Genomic DNA, 19,904 nt, shown 5'->3' with positions numbered 1-19,904 from the left:
ACTCCAGATGAGGGTAAGAGGAAATTAGACTGTTTAAGACCCATTGTCGGATGTCTGAAGCAAGCAACACATGAGCAGGAAAGGTGGCATGTTACCTGATTTTTTTCTAGAAAGGTGAAGAGATGAAATTCTGTCTCAGAAGCTAAACTGTATGTCTCCCCCCCACCCCACCTCCAGCCTTATAAATTGACCTTTAGGAGACAAAGTTGGGCTTAAAGCTTTGTCTTTTAAAGACGGAATCCAAGCAAGACCCAAATGATTCACTATTGACACACTGTTAGCTGTCATATTTTTCTCTTTAATCCATAATGTTAATCGGTGAGACATTTTGCTCTTTGTTCTAACGAGCCTAACTTTATTTCCTTCAGGTGTAGGAAAAGGCAATGGCACTGATCTCAGCAGAGCCAGATCATCTTTTTCGGCTCTGCTTCCAAAAACTGTCAGGTAAGAGATAGCATGCAAACTGGAAATTCTGGTGTTTGTTTCAAATCTCAATGTCAAACTGCATGTGCAGTGTTAGCAGTGTCCCAAGTGACTCTGCCTCTGATGTCCAATGGGACTGCATTGAGAGAAGTAACTGAAGAGTGGCTGGAAGGGGACATATATACCTCTTTCCCCTAAGCGATGGGACCTGGTAGTCTGTTTTCTTAAATGTTGAAGTGCCTTGGACTATCCTAAAGCAGTAAGAAGCTTTACCAGGTCTTAAGAAATACAAACCCTCCAAATTCTCTCTCCAGGTTTGTGTCTCTTCTCCTATTACTTCCCCACCACCACCCCTTGCCCTTTGTCCCACGGAAGGCACGCACCCAGACCCGATCCTTGACTTCTGTTCTTATCTCTGCACATACTCTACTCTTGGTTCTGCTCATCCATTCCCCTGCCGCAAACTATTATTTTTTCTTCCATCCGCTCGCACAGACTTATGAGCAGCCCCCACGTGGTAGGTGCAGGACACCTACCTAGACAGCTTCTGCCCCAACGATGGAACTGTGTGTGTCAATCCAGATTTGTCAGATGAGCTTTCCCTCTGCTTCTGCAAGTGACACCAGAATTCTCTCACTGAGGCCTCACGATGTAGAATCCTGGAGTCTCTCCTGGCCGTGCCCCCAAATCCAGTCAGCACTTCCTATTGATTTTACCTTGGGAATCTCTCCCCCACTCTCTCCATTCCTTTCTGTTCCCATTGTCACGCCCAGTCCGGCACCTCATTTGCTCATGCCTGGATTTCTACAGTGGTCTCCCTACCTGTCCCTTCTCTTCATGCTATACAGTGTCGAGAGACCGGCAATATGCAGGTCTTCCTCTGCTCCTACTTGAAAAGCAGTAAGTGGAGCAGAAGAACAATGCACTCTGTGCCTCTAGTCAAAGCCAGTCAGTATCTTTGGCTCAGTATATCTGCAAAATAAAAACCACATCTCCCGGGTTGTGAGGATTAGGTTAGATAATGTATGTGAAGTTGCTTTGTGAGCTATAATCACTGTTATAGGTGATAACTGTCGGGCCACTTTGTCACATAGGAATTGCCCCACCCCCATGCTTCCACAATTTTTCTTATTTCCTGGCTCTTGAACCTTTTAAGATATTTTCCTATCATACCTGAGACCTGAGCTTATTTCCTTCAGTAACTTGACCTACCGACTCCATTCCAGGTAGACGGGGTGCCTTCTGGCCCTTGGGACTCAACACTCTCATTTCTGTTTCATGTGTTCCATGTCTTTCCTCTCCCTCCCCCACACCACCCAGTCTGCACAGCGTTCTCTTTCAGAGCTCCTCGTGTATACAAATCCTTGCACACACACTTGCACTACTGTGCAAGGGCCAATCAGTTACAAAGAAATACTCAGGATAGCCCCAAAGTCCTTCATTCCAGAAACATGGCCAATCTTTGGTCACTCCATCCAGTAGTTGGCTATGGACAAGGCCTATGAGACCATCAGCAAGCACCTTTTTAATAAAACATGACCAATCACATACTGTTTTTTGAATGTGAATGCCAACTTTAAAACTGAGCTTCGTAGTGTGTCCTGGCATCTGCAAATCAAATGACACACGTTCAACAGTGACATTTAAATTCTGAAGGAAAAGGGAATATTTCACTTTTCAGCAGTGCAGTACCATACCCTCCAAACATGTTGGCCTTTTAAAAATGTAAACAGTATTCCAACTTAATAGAAACAATGATTCACATTTATTTATATGTGTAATGGCTGCACTCTGAGACCAAGTGTAAATGATAAATCCAGGAAGCCGCAATAAGCAAACTGAACTTCTCCATTTATCCACCCATTAGCTAGGGTTACGGTTCTGAGTTCCGTGTGAACATTCAGAGATCATTCTTGATGCGGAAACAGCATGACAATCCATGGACTTTGAGGATAAGGCCACAGTGGTTCTCAACACTAACCCTATATTTTACATAATGAAGAATGGGGGACTTGAGGATTTCTTGGTTTCTATAAATTGAGGGCAGGAGTGCCATTCTGCCTTACACAGATCTTGGAGATTAAGCCATTTCTACTAGAGCCATACCTGTTATTTTGTACAAAAGATGTATGGAACCAAAAGAAAAATGGACAGTTGTCATATTTAGGAAGATCCTAAAATTAAAAAAAAAAAAAAAAAGTTAACTTTCGTAGTAAAAATGATACTAAAAACTAATTCCAAAGAGATTAAAATTTCTCCTTTTCCCTCCTTTCTATATATGTTGAACAATTAGAGCCCTTAGACACACAGCACTTAACCTCTATAACCCTCCGCTCACGACACAAAGGAGACTTTAAGAAATGGCTTTTTCTTGCCATTCCTATCAAAATTTAAGGAAAGGTGTTTTTTTTTCTATATACATTAGACAATAGTCCTCCAACCTAGTTTACATCATGCTGACCGGAGACCAATGCCACTTTATGTCCAAAGACCTCATCCATTTCTACAAGCAGCAGTTACACTGATAGTTGACTGTCAGTATTAATGACAAGAATACCCACACATGAGAGAGTTTTCATCTCATGGCCCTTGAAAATCACAAAATTAAGCAACACTGCTCAGGCCAGTACTACTTGTAGTGGAGCTCCTGCTTCAGACCACTGACTGAGCGAGTGTTCAGACCGGCTTCAGGGATCAAAGGGGAGCCATCTGGTATGGGAACCACCGAGGTCACTTGCTTCCACACACATACCATTTCACTATTGAACAGATTCTCCCATAACATGGAGCAAGCAGGGGATGGAGGGGGGCACAAACTTTAACTTGATCAATACTGTTAGTTGTTGGGAGTTTTCAGCTCAGGTCACGATCCCAGGGTCTGGGGATCCAGCCCCACATCTGGCTCTCTGCTCTCTGCTTGGCAGGGAGCCTGCTTCTCTCTCTCTCTCTGCATGCCTTTCTGCCTACTTGTGATCTCTGTCAAATAAATAAAATCTTTAAAAAACAAAATCAATAGTCTCCCATTTCAAAATAACTTTCTAGTGACTAAACTGGGAAATCTTTTTTTTTTTATTATTAACTAAAGATTATTATTCCAGAGAAACTTCTTCCCTATCTAAAAATTCGTTCCTGAGTCTGGAAGTTCTCTAGAATTCTAGTTCTCTAGTACTTGAAGGAGGACTGAGTTAGTGGGAATAGTAGAAATAGCCACTGAGGACTATGGGTCTTGCTTGTGGGGGACAAGAGCTCTCTTGCAGACTCTGCAGGGAAAAGGATATCGGGTGTCAGCAATACAAACACAGCTCTGTCAGAGCCACGCCACTTATTTAGGCTTCGGTCTCCATGAGGGAGTTCCTTGGGACGGTGGGCTGCTGCAAGCTGTGGATACCGCGGTGCATGGAGATGGTGCGACCTCTCTGTGAACTGGCTAAGGGAGGACTCACTATGGTAGAGTGGACAGCTGAGGCAGAAGGAGCATTTCGGGAATTACAAACAGCCTTACTGACTGCCCCAACATTGGCCATCCCAGATGTTACCAAGCCCTTCCACTTGTATGTGCCAACGGAGGCACAGGAGAGGGACTAAGACTAACCCTGGTTGGCCTTCTGTGCTTGAAACATGTTTCTTCTTTCCTAGGCTTTACCTTCCACGAAATGAAATCGATAATCCCCATGAAAAAAAAAAAACATGGAAAATCTACCATGAGGAGTTTGCAGTCGAGCTGTATTTTGATGAAGTGAGATACTAGAATCCTGTTCTCCACCATCCCTGCCACACATTTAGGTCTCCTAACCGTCCTTCCTTGCATGTATACTTACAGTACATTTACATACACATTTTTGACACCTTAAGTATATACATTATAAAAGGTTAGTGGTCCTTTTTCTTTCCTGAAGGATGTATGCCAGAGTTGAGAGAACTACTGTTCCTGGGGACTGTGTGCCAAAGTTAAGAGTTCAAAATAACATTTAAAATGATTCCTCACAATATTGCATGAGGTTTATTATGTATTTTTGGGTAAGTAGTCCCTGCTACTTAGTCATTTCTAAGCTATTTAACAAACCTCCGATTGGCAAAGTACGAGGCTTGAGCCCATAGGAACGTTCCCATAAACAGTCCCTGCTGAGCTTGTGATACAAGGTTCAATTACACAGGCAGTCCTTGGAGGACAAGAGAATCTGGGTAAACATAAGCAGACATTACAGCAGATTCTTTCTCTTTGTAACATCACCGTGAAGTCAAAGTAAATGTCTGCCTATTAAAGTACAGCCCCTGACACAGACTCTGCTCCCAGCCAACTTCACTTAAATGTAGGGAACTCTGTGAAGATCATCTTTTCACTATAAACACTGGTTAGTCCAGTGTCCACAGGGAATCCTATGCTCTACGTTGCTGTATGTTGTTTTATTCTAAGTACCTTAACGTCATTATGTATATGCTTATATATTTATATATTATATAAATAAAATATCCTTATTTATGAACATGCCTGGATGCAGGTGCTCTTTTTCCCTCCAAATAGCCCTCAAAGGGTCTCAGCTACCAGTGCAACAGCCCATGTAAAGGCTCTTTAGGAAAAGCTCTGACTACATTACTTGCTGTAATTCGTGTTACAGAAACACATGTTGCCGCTAAACAGTTTGTACTGTTCCCTTGAACATGCACGCAGCCATAAGCCAGAGGGGCAGACCAGGTGGCAGACTTATGGACAGGGGGCAGGGGTGGGGGGTAGATACTTAGCTGGCACTAAGGAGAAAACCCCAATTTTCAAGACTTGCTTTTTGAAAGAAGATTACAGTTAGGGTTCCTCTTCCCTAACCCTCCAAGATGCATCCAAATTCCTGGCCATTGAGTTGCTACACTCTTATGCTTTTGCTCACATAAGGACAATTTACAGGCTTGCCTCCTTACATCCTGACATAAATACTTCCTTGAACAACTCGAGAATCTTACATCATGGTACATCAGAATGATACTGTTTTGTTTTGTTTTGTTTTCAAATAGATCGGACTACCCTGGAATAGAATTATCCAAAACATAATAGGAAATATAGCTATTTTTAAAAAATAGAACAGTTTCCTGCTACATCAACCCCATCCACACAACCAGGCAGAAGAAGAATGCTGCTGGTGGGCCAACTTGCACAGCTGCAGTATACAGAAAGAGCAGCTGCTCACTGCCCCGACCCTCTGGCTTCTGGCACGTGGGCTAGAGTTAGCACAGAGCCTCTGCAGAGAACAAAAAGCTTCAGGAAACCAGAGGTTTCACTCGAGGGGGACACTGTGCCAACAAGGACAGACACACACGGGACAGATGTTAGCAGAGTCAGCCTGCTTAAGAACACTGGTTTCTGAGAGAGCCCTAGCTGGTCTTGGAGCAGCACAGTGTGACGAGGCTTGCCTAAGTGGGGACAAGAAGGGACCCTCTTCCACCAGGTGACCTGGAGTTTTGTGGTGGTGGTTAGTGCATTCGTATGGCATAGCTAAATAAAATTACTTGGCTTGTTTCATTGCTTTGTAAAGTCACCCCCTATATACAGTCCTGAAAATCCACGGACTGCCAGTACCAAATGTAAAAGGCTCCAACCCAATAAGAAACATGGCAGTTAGCGATCCTGAGATAAATGTAAACAAAGGGGTCACCCCAAACATCACTCACTGTGGAGGACAAGCCCTCGGTTCTGTCCAGTTCCATCTGAAAGAGAACCTTGCCCACAAGCACTCTCCTTCAGTCACCAGACAGGGAACAAGGGCTTCTCTTGGCTTTGGCACTCTGCTCCCGGGAAGGGTTTCTGGTCGGTGGAGGCAGTGAGTGAGTGAGTGGGCCAAAGTGCATCAGCAGGCCAAAAAAGGTCCAAAGAAATAATCTGCAATCCTACCCAGGCCAGGACCCAGAGACGGAAGAAGCAGGCCTGCTGGCGGTCAGGGGCCTTCACAAAACACAGCAGCAGGGCCCCCTCCCCTCAGCACCTCCCTCAACCTAAGGCCCAGCAGAGGGGGAGTTCTTTGGGAGAGAAGGGGAGCTGGCACAGGTGAGGGGCGTGCTGCTCTCACCACACCTCACAATGTGTCAGGGGTCAAGATGATCCCACCTAGGAAGTGAATGGCACTATTTTAACAGTACAACATCTTGGGAAAGTCCAAGAGGCTTACTCCTAACTTAAATCGTGAACATGGAAGCCACACCAGTTTGCGGATATGTTCTCCTCTACAAAATCTACACAGATATTTCAGTTGTCAAGCACCACAGAAAAACTGAACTTCAGCCACATAGCACACAGTGCATGTACTAAGGTTCTAAATGAGAGCCTACATCTAGAGTAAGGAATCACTCATAGTCATCTTCATGAAACATGGTTACCTCAGAGTTTTTCTGGTGAGATCTGAGAATTAAACATGGAACCAAATGACGCCTTACTAACATGTAACGATGCAAGCTGCACGGACACATACAGGTTTACGAAAAGTCCTGAACGAACTATATTTAGCCTTTCAGATCCTGTGCAAAGCCGGCGGCTCACCCTAAATGTCCCACCAAATCCAAGAGCAGCAACTGAGTTCAATTTCAGTACGATTATGGGCAGAAATTAATAGGATAAAATGGAGGCCCTTTTCACAAAGTTTAAGATTTAGAGTATAAGGGAAGACCAAAAAAATAGAACTCCTATGAAACCAAACTAATTCCCCATTGGTCTTGTACTCCATGAAACCCTGAGAGGAACTGTCATGGTCACGTGCCTAGACTTGGACCTCGTTTCGCCAGGACACTTCAGTAGGCTTCGAACTGGCTCATCATCAGCTTCCTGCTGTATTCGTAGGCCAAAAAGAGCGCCCCATTGGCAGGGAACGCTCGGATCATTGTGGGTTTCAGTCCAGAATATAAGGCCGTTATTCCTAGAAGACAAGAAGTGATCAAAGACTGAGACGCCCCTTCTCAGAGAGACCCTGTGAAGCCGCAGAGCCCAGGGCTGGACACCGACAGATCCAGACAACACACTGAATGCCGACAAGGGACGGAAGGCTTCTGTCCAGGTGTCCCTGGACGAACGGGAAGGATGGAGGCTCACGGCAACGAGGCCAGGCATCCAGTGTTCCAGCAAATCTTGGCGACGCTCAGGTACCACACACGAGTCCCGGACTCACTCCTGGTACATGGACCAGGCAGCACGAGGCCTCACCTGGGCAGAGAGAAGCAGCCCCAGAACACAGGAGGGCAGCAGCCTCACAGATTCATTCGGGAGGACAAGGATCACAAGACACTGGGCCAAAAGCACAGTCCTGTGTCCACAGCTGGCACTGCCCAGACTGTTATGAAGATCCAAGTGGATGAGGGAGGCATAAGGGCTCTGCACAACTTTGAGGCTTTATGCAACTCTGGAGTATGAACTGAACCGTTTCCACACCCTGTGACCGCTCTCTCGGAAAATCAAGCCCGAGAAGTTCACATCCTGAGGTGAAAGATGTAGAGCGGATGCTGAAAGGACAGGTCTCTACTCACCAGAGGCACGATCCGGGCATTATACAAACATCTCCTAGAAAATCTTGATACTCCTACGTTAACTCTCAAAATTCAGAGCCAATCACCTTCAGGAAGTCTGAGCATTATGGACTTGCAGCATGTTCTTTTAAGTCCTTTAGTGGTTCTGTTAGAGATCCTTTTCTGATACTATCTATACTCTATGGAACAAGGGGTGCTGAATTCCAAGCATTTGTCCCCTTAGGCACAATCTGGAGTTTTAAAGTTCCCTCCGGGCTATTTAGAACAAAGAATCCTGGCCCAGAAGTGAGGAACAAGGACAGCAAACATTCTTGAGGATGGAAGCAAGCGAAGGCAGGGGCGCTAGAAGAAGGACAGGGGGCAGGGGAAGAGAGCAACCACACACACGTGATCGACCTCCACGAGGGTTACAGCGAAATGACCGGTCTAGACATACCCACTCCATTTCTGCAATGAGCAGACTCACCTTCATTTTTCACAATGCTTATAAAGGTTCCGATAAATCCTGCCTGTTTTCCAGACACGGAAAGAACTTGAATTCTGGATTTGACGCAATCCATTGGGTATACAGCAAGCCAGAGGCAGATCCCACCAACTCCACCGCTTAACATCAAAGGGACAGGGCCTGGAGGAGGAAAGCAGCCAACAGCATTTTTGTCTCAAGGACAGCATTTCCAGAGGTCAAGGTGGTAGTGGGTGCAGGTAGATGCAAATAAAAATGCTGATACTTCGGGCACCTGTGGTTCAGTCAGTAAGGCATCTGCCTTCAGCTCAGGTCCTGATCTCAGGGATAGAGCCCCCTTTGGGCTCTCTGCTCAGAGGACACAAGGTTCCATGTGGCACTCTGGGTCTGCCCCTCATCACAGGACCAGATCAGTGCTGGTCACTGTGGCGCTGTGGCCCTGCTGGCCTGCCCTCCGAAGGACTGGCCCACACAGAACCAGCAGGCCCCCAGCAACATGGCAACCCGCCCCCCACCCCATGGGAATGAGAACAGTGGCCACTGAAACACGGGTCACGTTTTTTCCAACACTCTCAGTCTGCAGTATTTCATTATGTTAATGCCCCACAGCCCTGATTCTTCCTTTACCATGAAAGACAAAGTTGTCTTATTAAACACGACAGTTAAGCCTGGGAGCGTGCCTAACCCCAGAATAAGCCAAAAACACTGAAGTGATGTGTTTCAGAATTAACAAGTAATCATTCATGCAAGCCAAACATTGACATGATTGCGTCAAGCAGGTACACAGGACAAGCTAGAAAGAATGACACTTTTCAGTCCTCTGGAAACACACTCAAGATTTGTTACCAAGTTTTATGCTTATTGCAAAATGCTTTACAGGTGATTTCCAACAGGAAAGTAATTTCTATATTCTCCCCTAAAATGTTACTCCAGTAAAGAAGTCTGGGATGCACAGCTTCACCCTCGTAGCAAGGACATGAGTTCACCCAGAGGAAGGTGCCAAGGTCCTTTCCAAACCTCCAGAAACCTCCGTGCCTAGCAGACCCCCACAGCCTCTGCAATAAGCAGGCCAGTGTGGGGCCCGGCCCGGCCCAGCCCAGCCAAATGCTTACCTAGCTCATCCTTCCATCTTCCTGATGCAAAAAACGACCTGCTCAGCTCTCAGCCACCAAAGAAGAGGAAATAGCCGGGCACCTCTCGGAGTAAGGTGCTGGAGAGGCCGTGGTAGAAGCCCAAGGGGCAGTCCTTCCTGAGGACGCTCTTCCCCATGGACCAGACTGTGCTGCAGGGAGACAGGGAGCTGTGCTTAGGGCAGGGGAAATGGGGGGCTGGGGATGAGGCTGGCACTTCCACCCCTGTGGCAGGCTTGGCTAAACCCTGGGCAGGCAGGGAATGGCTGATTCTAGAAACTCAGGGGCCCAAATTCTGAAAATGAGGCTTCTGCAGGTAGGAAATCTCAGAGAAGCACAGATCCTATTACTTTAGGACAACTGTTCTCACCTGAACTATCCAACAGCTAGGAAATATCATTAAAGTGTGTATTGATAGAGACTTGTGTTCGGTCACAAGAGCTCTGCTGGCACCCGGGACTGGGCAGGAAGAGTGAGCTGCTCACAGGATGACTGGCTCCCTGACTCTCACCTATTAAGCCAGCAGCCTGCGTCACCTAACCACCAGGACACCACACCCCCGTGAGGCAACCCTCTCCCCAGCTACGGAGATCCCCTCCCAAGCTTTCCCCAAACCGTGAGCAAAAGCCTTACAGACCGAGCACAAGCAACTGTCCGGGGTTCTTTTAAACCGTCACACAAACGGACATCAGACAGGAAGAGAAAATCAAGGGACGCCTCCAATCTCAGCCCCAACCTTCTGGTCCCCGGTGACCTGGCATCGGGGCCATGGGTAGACGGAGGGCAGGCCCAAGCCTGTCTGCTTCCAGAAGAGTTGGTGGGGAGCGAGGCTTTCTTCCAGGAGGGAGACCCTGCTTGTGTTCCAGACTTGCTTCTCATTTCAGAGAATCGGGTATGAGGCCATTACCCAGTGACATGCAACTCTGCTGGTGCTCAGGTTCTAGCGAATGGAAACTGTCCAACATGGTTCACACGTACCCAGCGGACTGTCAAGACCAAAGCTTCAGGTGGCTTCTGCAGTCTTTCAGCCAGCCTGCAGATCCAGGCTTCATTTCCCTCGGGCACCCTTCATCAATTTGCTGACCAGCAGCCAGAACGGCCAGGTTTGTGGGAACAAAGATGGCATCGATCGGTGTGGAAGCCCTTCAGCCTAAGAGTCGGGGGCCTGAGTATGAGCACGCTGTTCTAGTGCAACATCAAAGTCAAAGCACACCTGCAGTGGACTCTGAGTCCTTTCCCCTACCTGGGCGCCCAGTGAGGCACGTGGGGCCCCAGGCTGCACCTGCAGGAGAGGTGTTAGACCCAGAACTGAAACCACAGCGGACACAGGATGGGATTTGGTAAGAATCGGCTGCTTATCTCCCATTCAACAAACATGTAACTGAACCCTCCTGCTCTTAGGACCCCATGTGGACAAAGGTCAAAAGAGAACTGAACTCGAGGAGGCATTCAAGCCAAGGACATGCAAATATTTACGGTATCATTGCTGAAATTCATCGTAGGCTCTTCCAAGCAGGGCTTTCCTTTCATTGCCTCTACTGACCAGGTCTTCCTCTAGACCTGAATCCTAACACAGTCCAGATCCCCGACTCTGGTCTTACGGCAAGAGTACTGGACGGGGACTCGGTCTTGTGCTCAGTTATGAGCTCAAGTAATAGGGTCCTAAGCCAGTATCTGCAAATGGGAGTCCCCACCTTTAAACAGAACAGTAGGGGCTCTGCTGCTCTCACAGATCATGAGGAGGGATGAACAAAACAGAACAGGTGTGGGTGCTCCAGCTCCATCAACTCTAAGGTGGCCATTCCCTGCCAGGTAATAAGCAAACACTGTTCGTTCTGTGGGATGAAGACGCAGCTCCCTCCTGCCTCACCAGGACGGGAGAGGAGGGTACGGGGTGAGACCACATGAAACAGAATGGCTTCTTGGCTGGAGGACTTCCTCCAGGACCTCATGTGGCTGCTTCCTACCTCCATCTTCTCCATAAGGCATCCTCCTCTGGGAATGTCGCAGGGGACCTAAATGTCCCATCTTGTCCCAGAGAAAGTGTCCCCCTCTAGCAGGAAGAGTGACAGTCGCTACAGTGTTCTTTCTGTCAGTCTCTAGCATGAGATCCCACACTCTCCTGGTTTCTCTCCTGCTTATTTCTTTACTTCCTCCTCCTCTTCATGACCCCTTCTGTGTGGAAGGTCCTGGAATCCATGTGCAGCCCTCTATAGATGCTATCTCCCTGGGTCATTCCACCCAGTCCCAAGCTATTAAAAAACACGTTCCATCCATGAAGACAAAACTCCTGCGAACAAAAGGGCATGTCTTTGAGATCACTAGGCGTCTCCAGAGAACACTTCTGCACAAAAGGGGCCTACAGTCGGGTGGACCGGAGTTGCAAATGGGTTTCCAGTTCCTACCGAAACAACCCATACAGCTATCTGCCCAACCATGAACCTGATACAATTTTCAATGACTTAAAATAAATCAACGTTCAAAAAAGGAAGGGCTACACATGCCAGTGGTTCCTGAATCCTCTATGGTCTCTGTGTAAATAAATATGCAAGGGAGGACGCAGCACAAGCCGAAGTCTGATGTTTGGGCTGACTTGGCCAAAGAGTCAGTCCATCCGCATCTTCACAGATGCTTCCAGCTCCTCCTAAAATTCCAAGTTGCTCTCCAGCCTGTCTGGCTCAGGCAGCTTCTTCCAGTCCTCTGCACTCTGATGAAGGGGAACCCAAAGCTCGGCTCACAAGTTGCACCTGTGGCTCCCGTCCAGCCCTGGTGCCCACAAGAGAAGCAGTACCACCAGGGCATCTGAAAAGCATCTTCCTGAAGAACAGCAGAATGTAAGGGCACCTCCTTATTCACGGTGCATTACTGACCAGCATTCTGCAAGTTTTACATGACAACTTCACAATCAGAAACAATGTGGTTATTTTAAAAAAGGAAACACTCTTCCCATAAGGTATCATACAAATTTTGACTGGGCAACAACGTTTTCTTTATAAACAAAGGAAGAAATTGTTAGTACCCACAAATCACCTCAGCCTGGCCTGCTTCTCCAATCCAACCACCTTCCGCACCACCTGTTGGCAGAAGCCGTAGCACATGAAGAGGACCGAGTTCTCAGCAATGTTGGCGATCAGCGCTGGGTTGGTCCCCTTGTAGAAGCCACGGAAGCCCACCTGGGAGCAGGTCTTCAGGCAGCAGTCGGTGAGGCCCCGGTACAGGTCAGGGAACGTCTGCATCTTCACTTTCAAGGTGTCAAAGAGGTGCCCCGTCAGGCACCTGGATAGTTCAGGTCCTGATCCCACGGTTGGGTCGAACCCCTCATTGGGCTGCTGCTCAGTGGGGAGACAGCTTCTCCCTCTCCCTCTGTCTGCTGATCCCCCTGCTTATGCTCAGTAAATAGATAAAATCTAAAGGAAAAATAAAGTAAAAGAAAAAAATTTGAAGAAACTAATTACTAGTAATGACATTGAATCAGTAATCAAAAAACAAAACAAAAACCTCCCAACAAACGAAATTGGACTAGATGGATTCACAAGTGAATTCTATCAAACACAAAGGAGAGTTAATCCCTATCTTTCAAACACCATTCCAAAAAAAATAGTAAACTTCCAAATTCATTCTAGGAGGCCAGCACTACCCTGACCTCAAAAGTGAAGATAGTAGAAAAAAAATTACAAGCTAACTTGTCTGATGAACACAGCTGCAAAAATTCCCCTCAATAAAATAACAGCGAATGACATTCAACAATACAGGAAAAAAAATCCTTCAGCAAGATCAAGCAGGCTTTATTCCAAGGATGCAAGGGTGGTTTCAATATTCTGAAATTGATCAGTGGAATGCACCAATTAGCAAGAGGACAAAAGCCATATGATCATTTCAAATACAGAGAAGCATCTGACAAAGTACACCATGAAATGGATGGATTTCAGCAGAGTAGGTTTAGAGGGAACACAACTCAGCATAATAAACCCACAGCTAACATCATACTCAATGGTGAAAAGCTGACAGTTCTCCCTCTATGATTAGAGACAAGACAGAGATGTCCATATTCACCACTTATTTAACATGGTACTAGAAGTCCTAGCCACAGGAATCACACGAGAAATACAAGGCATTCATGCTGCTGCCCCTCAGAACAATTTGTTACTTAAACTGTAACCCCTGGAGGATTTTACTAGTTACCAAGCACATTTAGATATGGCCTTAAGAAATACATATACTGACAACAGGTCTTTGGGGAGAAGGACGATATACGACCATGAAGCTGGGCAGCTGGGATGCCCGGCTCGCTCAGGGTGGAAGGCCGCCCCTTCACCAAAGCCGGGCAGCTGGAAACGCCCGGCCCGCCCAGGGCTGAATGCCGCCTGCTTCAGGGAAGCCTAGTATCCGGGAACGCCCAGTCAGCTCAGGGTGGCACGAAAACGCCTGCTTCCCTTATCCCTTGTCGCTCCTTTCTCTTCCCAGAAGCGCCCGTTGTTAGTTAGAGGAGTCCTATGAATGTGCTTGGTTAACTATAAACTTTACCCTCCTTCTTGCTTGTCTGCAAGACAAGATTAACGTTTGACCTTCATCAATCCTATTGGCTATTGTTTTCTATCCAATAAAAGTGAGACTGTGGAGTTGCTCGGGGCAGCAGTCCTTTTCCACTGCTGTCCCCTGCTCCCAATCTTTTGCAGTGACTTGTTTGTGCCTAATTCTTCTCTTGTCGCCAACTGGAAGCGGCACATTCAAATTGGTGAGGAAGAAGTTATGCTGTCACTATCTGCACAGGACATGATAGTACATACAGAAAACCTTAGGGGCACCAGGTGGCTCAGCTGGTTAAGCATCCAACTCTTGATATCAGCTCAGGTCTTACGCTCATGGTCATGAATTCAAGCACCTCATTGTGCACCACAGTGAACATGAAGTCTACTTTAAATAAAACTTCACAAAAAAGAACTTCACAAAAAGAAGACTTCACAAACAACAACAACAAAAACAAAAACTATTAGAGCTGATAAATGAAGAGGGTGCCTGGGTGCCTCAGTCATTAAGCATCTGACTTCGGCTCAGGTCATGACCCCAGGGTCCTGGGATCCAGCCCCATATCAGGCTCTCTGCTCAGCAGGGAAGCCTGCTTCTTCCCCTCCCATTCCCCCTGCTGTGTTACCTCTCTTGCCACGTGTCTCTCTCTGTCAAATAAATAAATACTGATAAATGAAGTAATTTGGAGGATACAAAATATACAGAAATCTGCTGCATTCTTTTACACTAATAACAAAGTAGCAGAAAAAGACATTAAGAAGACAATCCCACTTATAATTGCAACAAAAAGAATAAAAGACTTAGGAATAAACTTAACCAAGGAGGTAAAGACCTGTTCTCTGCAAGTTATACAGCAATGAGAAAGAGATTGAAGACAGCACAAATGGAACATTGTACCATGATTATGAATTAGAAGAACAAACATTGTTAAAATGTCCATGCTACCCAAAGCAAATCAATGGATTCAGTGCAATCCCTACCAAAATACCAGCAGCATTTTTCAAAGAATAGACAAATAATCCTAAAATTTGTATGGAAGCACAAATGTTGTTGAGTAGCCAAAGCAATCTCGAGAAAGAACAACAAAGATAGAGCTATTGCAATCCCAGATTTCTAGATATACTACAAAGCCTTTGGCGCAGGGACACGCGTGCGTGTGTATGTGTCCTCAGGCTGGATCCCTTTTTGAGGCACTGAGACACAGTTGTGCTGAAGACAAATACTGCTCTGCAAATAACTTCCTTGAAGATGAAGACTCTCACTGGATGATATGTATATATAGATGTATATAATATTTTTTAGTTTGGGAGAGTTGAGCGGGCCGGAAAAAATAAAAATTACTCTTCAGAAAAATAAAATACTTCTGTTTTGAATACTTATCAACAATGTCTCATGTGCAGTCAGAAATTGCTAGACTTGGCATGCCTGGTTGGCTGTCAAAAGAGCATGCAACTCTGGATCCCAGGGTTGTGAGTTCGAGCCCTACATTGGGAAAAAAGATTGCTTAAAAGTAAAATGTTGAGAGGAAGGAAGGAATTACTAGACTTTCACAAAGAAATAGGAAAATATCACCATAGGGAAAGAATTCGGTTGACAGAAAGTGACCAAAAGATGGCTCAGGTATTAGACTGAAAATGCAGAGACACGTCAGTAGTTGTCATGAAGAAGTTTAAAGGCTTGATAGAAAACCTGGACTTAGTGGTTGAAAAGATAAGACAATTTCTTAAAAATGACATGAAGGAGGGGAGACTAGGTGACTCAGTTAAGCATCTGCCTTCAGCTCAGGTCATGACCTCAGGGTCCTGGGATCGAAGCCCACATCGGACTCCCTGCTCAGCAGATAGCCTGCTTCTCCCTCTCTCTCTCTGCCCCTCTTGCCTCTCCCCCCACTGTTTGCACTTACACTTGTGCTCATTCACTTTTTCAAGTAAATAACTTAAAATCCTTTTTAAAATAGGACCTGAAGGAAATTTTAGAATGAAAAATCCAAAGAATTCTTGTACCAAAAAGGAGTAGTAACAAATAAAAGATATAGTCACATAAAAAAAAGGATTAAGAAAACAGAAGCAGCACACTCTAAAATAGTTGAGGATATTGAAAATTTGATTTTTAGAAGAAAAAAAGTAACTAGCAAATTAGATGAAGCTAAAGCATACAAGACAAACCAAGGCAAGGAATTACCCCATGATGGATCACAAAAACACAAACTCATGGGAAGTGGGGAAGAAGCCATAAGCAATACAGTTGATGGACGCAGAGACAGAGCATCCTACAGAAGAAACAGGAGAGAAGAGAGACATTGCAGAGGACGAACTGGTCAAAGCAAAGATGGGGAAAATATCCCTCTCAGTTTAAAGAATAAAGCAAATATTCTACAAACCTCCAGAGAAGCTGAAGGAGCAAGACTTGCATTGGCAGCAGACTTTTCATCAGCAACACTGAATATTAGTAAGCAATGGAGTTAATGTCTTCAACATTCTAAGGGAAAGTGATTTTGAATTTAAATTCTATATCCAGTTAAATGAGAATTTAGGCCTTAAGGGTGGTGAAGGACCTTTTCAGATATGTAAAGCCGCATCAAATTTACCAGCCAGAAATCATTTATGAAAGAATTACTGAAAGATACACTCCCACAAAATGAAAAAAGGAAGGAGGAAGATACAAATTCAAGAAAAAGTAGATAAAACTAATAAGCTCAAAGCATGGAACTGAGGAGGAAACTGGTGATGGCTTGAGCTATTTGTTAAAGAGGTAAAGGTTGCTGAGCCAGAGGAGCTGAAGATCTTAGAGACTCAGGAGGAAGGATCTTCAGTTGGAAGGAAAAACAAACCCTCAATAGGAAGACGGCTCAGAGTTAGAAGAGGAGGGAGGAAGGAGGCTTGAAGGCGCGGAAGAAGGGAGAAGAGGTGGCTTTGGAATAATGTGAGGAAAGGATTCCATCTTCCAATGCCATACTGTGGTAAATATGAAGCATGGAGTTGAGGGAATGACCAAAGATGTCTTGGAGGTTATTGTAACTAAAGAAGTAGAAGATTCTGAGCCAGAGGAGGAAGAAAGTTCAGGGTCGGAAATGGAAGTAGGTTTATAGGGGGATGAAGGAGAGGACTCTGAAGTAGAACATGTAAAGACTTGCCTTCCAGACTGAGAAAAGAGAGGCCTCCAATGGACTTAAAGAAATTGCAAAAATTATGTGGCTTGGGACTCAGATGAAAATTAGTGAAACCTTGGATGGAACAAAAACTCCAGAATAAAGAGGAAACAGATATGCTCATAAATCAAGGAATTGGGACAGTCTGTCTAACCTTGTGTTTGGCTTCTCCCTCAAAGTCACTAGAGATACGTTCTGGTAAGCAGAATAGGCATTTATGTACAAATTTCAGTACTCCCATGAGGAATCACCTGACTCCCATCAGGAATTACCATAGTTTGAAGGAAAACAGACACAAAATTCTGCAAACAAAGGTGCCAACACCTAAAGAAACAGATAATATAAGAGAAGAAAATTTTAGAAGAAGTGGATTAATAACTTCAAAGAGATAAAAGAGATTAGAAATATTAAAAATTATCATCCAGATGTCTTCGAAATAACTCCATAGATGCTCTGAATAGCAGAAGAGACATACTTGAAGAGACAAGGAATGATCTAGAAGATCAACATGAAGAATGTTCTAAGGTTACAATGCAAAGGGCCAAAGAGATAATAAAGAAAGATCCAGAGATAGAGGAGAGATCCAGAAGCTCCAACATCCATTTGACAGGAATTCCCGGAAAAGATAATAAAGGGAATGAAGCAGAGGAAATAATTAAGAATGGAATAAAACTTCCCAGAGCTAAAGAAAGATTCAAGTCTTTTTTTCTAAGGTTTTATTTATTTAAGAGAGAGAGAGTGCATGAGAGGGGGGAGGGTCAGAGGGAGAAACAGACCCCCTCTGAGCAGGGAGCGGGACGTGGGACTGGATCTCAGGACTCCAGGATCATGATTTGAGCCAAAGGCAGTTGCTTAACCAACTGAGCCACTCAGGTGCCAAGAAAAATTCAAGTCTTGAGACTGTCAGTGCTTATCAAATACTCAGTAAGATTGATGAATAGAGACTCCTAGATATCTGGGAATTCCAGGGATAAAAAAAATCATAAATCCCTTCTTGGCCATCAGCTCCAGACTTACCCCATCTAACCTCACCTATATTCCCAAACCCCATCACTTTCACAGTCAGTCTTACTGGAGTTACAAAGAGCCAAAGAGAAAGGGCCTGTTTTATATCTTCTAGATCTCTGTAAAAATTGAATATGCTAATGCCTGGAAAGATGATAGTTGAGGAATTTGCACTGTCATGTTCCTGAACACTGCATACACGACCTACAAATAAGGGAAAGTCATATTGTTAAAAGTTTATTTCTTGGAGGAGGAGTCAAGATGGCGGAGAAGTAGCAAGCTGAGACTGCTTCAGAGCCGGAGATCAGCTAGATAGCTTATCTAAAGATTGGAAACACCTGAAAATCCATCGGCAGATCGAAGAGAAGAAGAACAGCAATTCTGGAAACAGAAAAACAACCACTTTCTGAAAGGTAGGACCGGCGGAGAAGTGAATCCAAAGCGACGGGAAGATAGACCCCGGGGGGAGGGGCCGGCTCCTGGCAAGCGGCGGAGCAACCGCGCACAAAATCAGGACTTTTAAAAGTCTGTTCCGCTGAGGGACATCGCTCCAGAGGCTAAACAGGGGCGAAGCCCACGCGGGGTCAGCGTGGCCTCAGGTCCCACAGGGTCACAGAAGGATCGGGGGTGTCTAAGTGTCGCAGAGCTTGCGGGTATTGGAACGGGAAAGCCAACTGCAGAGACGGAGCCGACAGTAAGCTCACAGCTTGGTGTTACCTTGAACCGATCGCAGGCTTGGTGAGCTCGGAGCGCGGCCGGAGGTCAGGCAGACGGGAGTAACTGGGCGCTGTTCTCTGAGGGCGCACTGAGGAGTGGGGCCCTGGGCTCTCGGCTCCTCTGGGCCGGAGACCAGGAGACCGCCATTTGTGTTCCCGTCCTCCGGAACTCTACTGAAAGCGCTCAGGGAACAAAAGCTCCTGAAAGCAAACCCGAGCGGATTACTCACCCCGGCCCCGGGTAAGGGAGGTATAATTCCGCCTGGGGCAAAGACACTTGATAATCACTACACCAGGCCCCTCTCCAGAAGATCAACAAGAAATCCAGCCGAGACCAAGTTCACCTACCAAGGAGTGCGGTTTCAATACCAAGGAGAGCAGCAGAATTCCAGAGGAGGAGAAAGCCAAGCACGGAACTCATGGCTTTTTTCCTGTGATTTTTTTTTAGTCTTGCAGTTAATTTAATTTTTTCTTTTTCATTTTTTTTTTCTTTCTTTTTCTTCTCGCCTTCGGGTAAAATTTTTTTTTTTTAACTGTTACCTTTTTCTTTTTTAAAGATTTTTTACTAGTTTATCTAATATATATATTTTTTCTTTTTTACATTTTTCTCAGGTGTTTTCTTTTTTTAAAAATTTTTTTTTCTTTTCTTTTTTTTTTCTTTTCTTTTTTCTTTTTTTTTTTTCTTTCTTTCTTTTTGAACCTCTTTTTATCCCCTTTATCCCTACTCACAATTTTGGATCTCTTCTAATTTGGTTAAAGCATATTTTCCTGGGGTTGTCGCCACCCTTTTAGTATTTTAATTGCCCCTTCATTTACTCTTATCTGGCCAAAATGACAAGACGTAAAAATTCAACGCAAAAAAAAGAACAAGAGGCAGTACCGAAGGCTAGGGACCTAATCAATACAGACATTGGTAATATGTCAGATCTAGAGTTCAGAATGACAATTCTCAAGGTTCTAGCCGGGCTCGAAAAAGGCATGGAAGATATTAGAGA

The 19,904-nt window shown here is 45.3% G+C and overlaps 1 protein-coding gene across 5 annotated transcripts in view; it reads right to left on the bottom strand.

The window, feature by feature from the left end:
- Nucleotides 1–1,856: 1,856 nt before the first annotated feature.
- The window catches only part of LOC309857393 (mitochondrial ornithine transporter 1-like), a 58,539-nt gene continuing 40,491 nt past the window's right edge, over nt 1,857–19,904 (bottom strand). For 2 of the 5 annotated variants that reach the window (XR_014307680.1, XM_082750107.1), the window contains 5 exons: nt 12,544–12,920; nt 9,496–9,665; nt 8,387–8,545; nt 7,161–7,316; nt 2,166–2,597 (listed from right to left, as the gene is read on the bottom strand). Coding sequence is in view for 4 of the 5 variants with exons in the window: in XM_082750107.1 (XP_082606233.1) it covers nt 9,545–9,665; nt 12,544–12,749 (327 nt within the window). In the remaining variant the exon portion in view is untranslated. Of the gene's footprint in view, nt 2,032–2,165; nt 2,598–7,160; nt 7,317–8,386; nt 8,546–9,495; nt 9,666–10,150; nt 11,804–12,543; nt 12,921–19,904 lie in introns of those variants that run through there. The other 3 variants (XM_082750108.1, XM_082750110.1, XM_082750109.1) reach the window with 3 other exon arrangements.

This window comes from Mustela nivalis, assembly GCF_964662115.1.
Source record: "Mustela nivalis genome assembly, contig: HAP1_SCAFFOLD_688, whole genome shotgun sequence".
NCBI classification, from domain to species: Eukaryota; Metazoa; Chordata; class Mammalia; order Carnivora; family Mustelidae; genus Mustela; species Mustela nivalis.
This window is presented reverse-complemented; position numbering and strand designations above follow the sequence as displayed.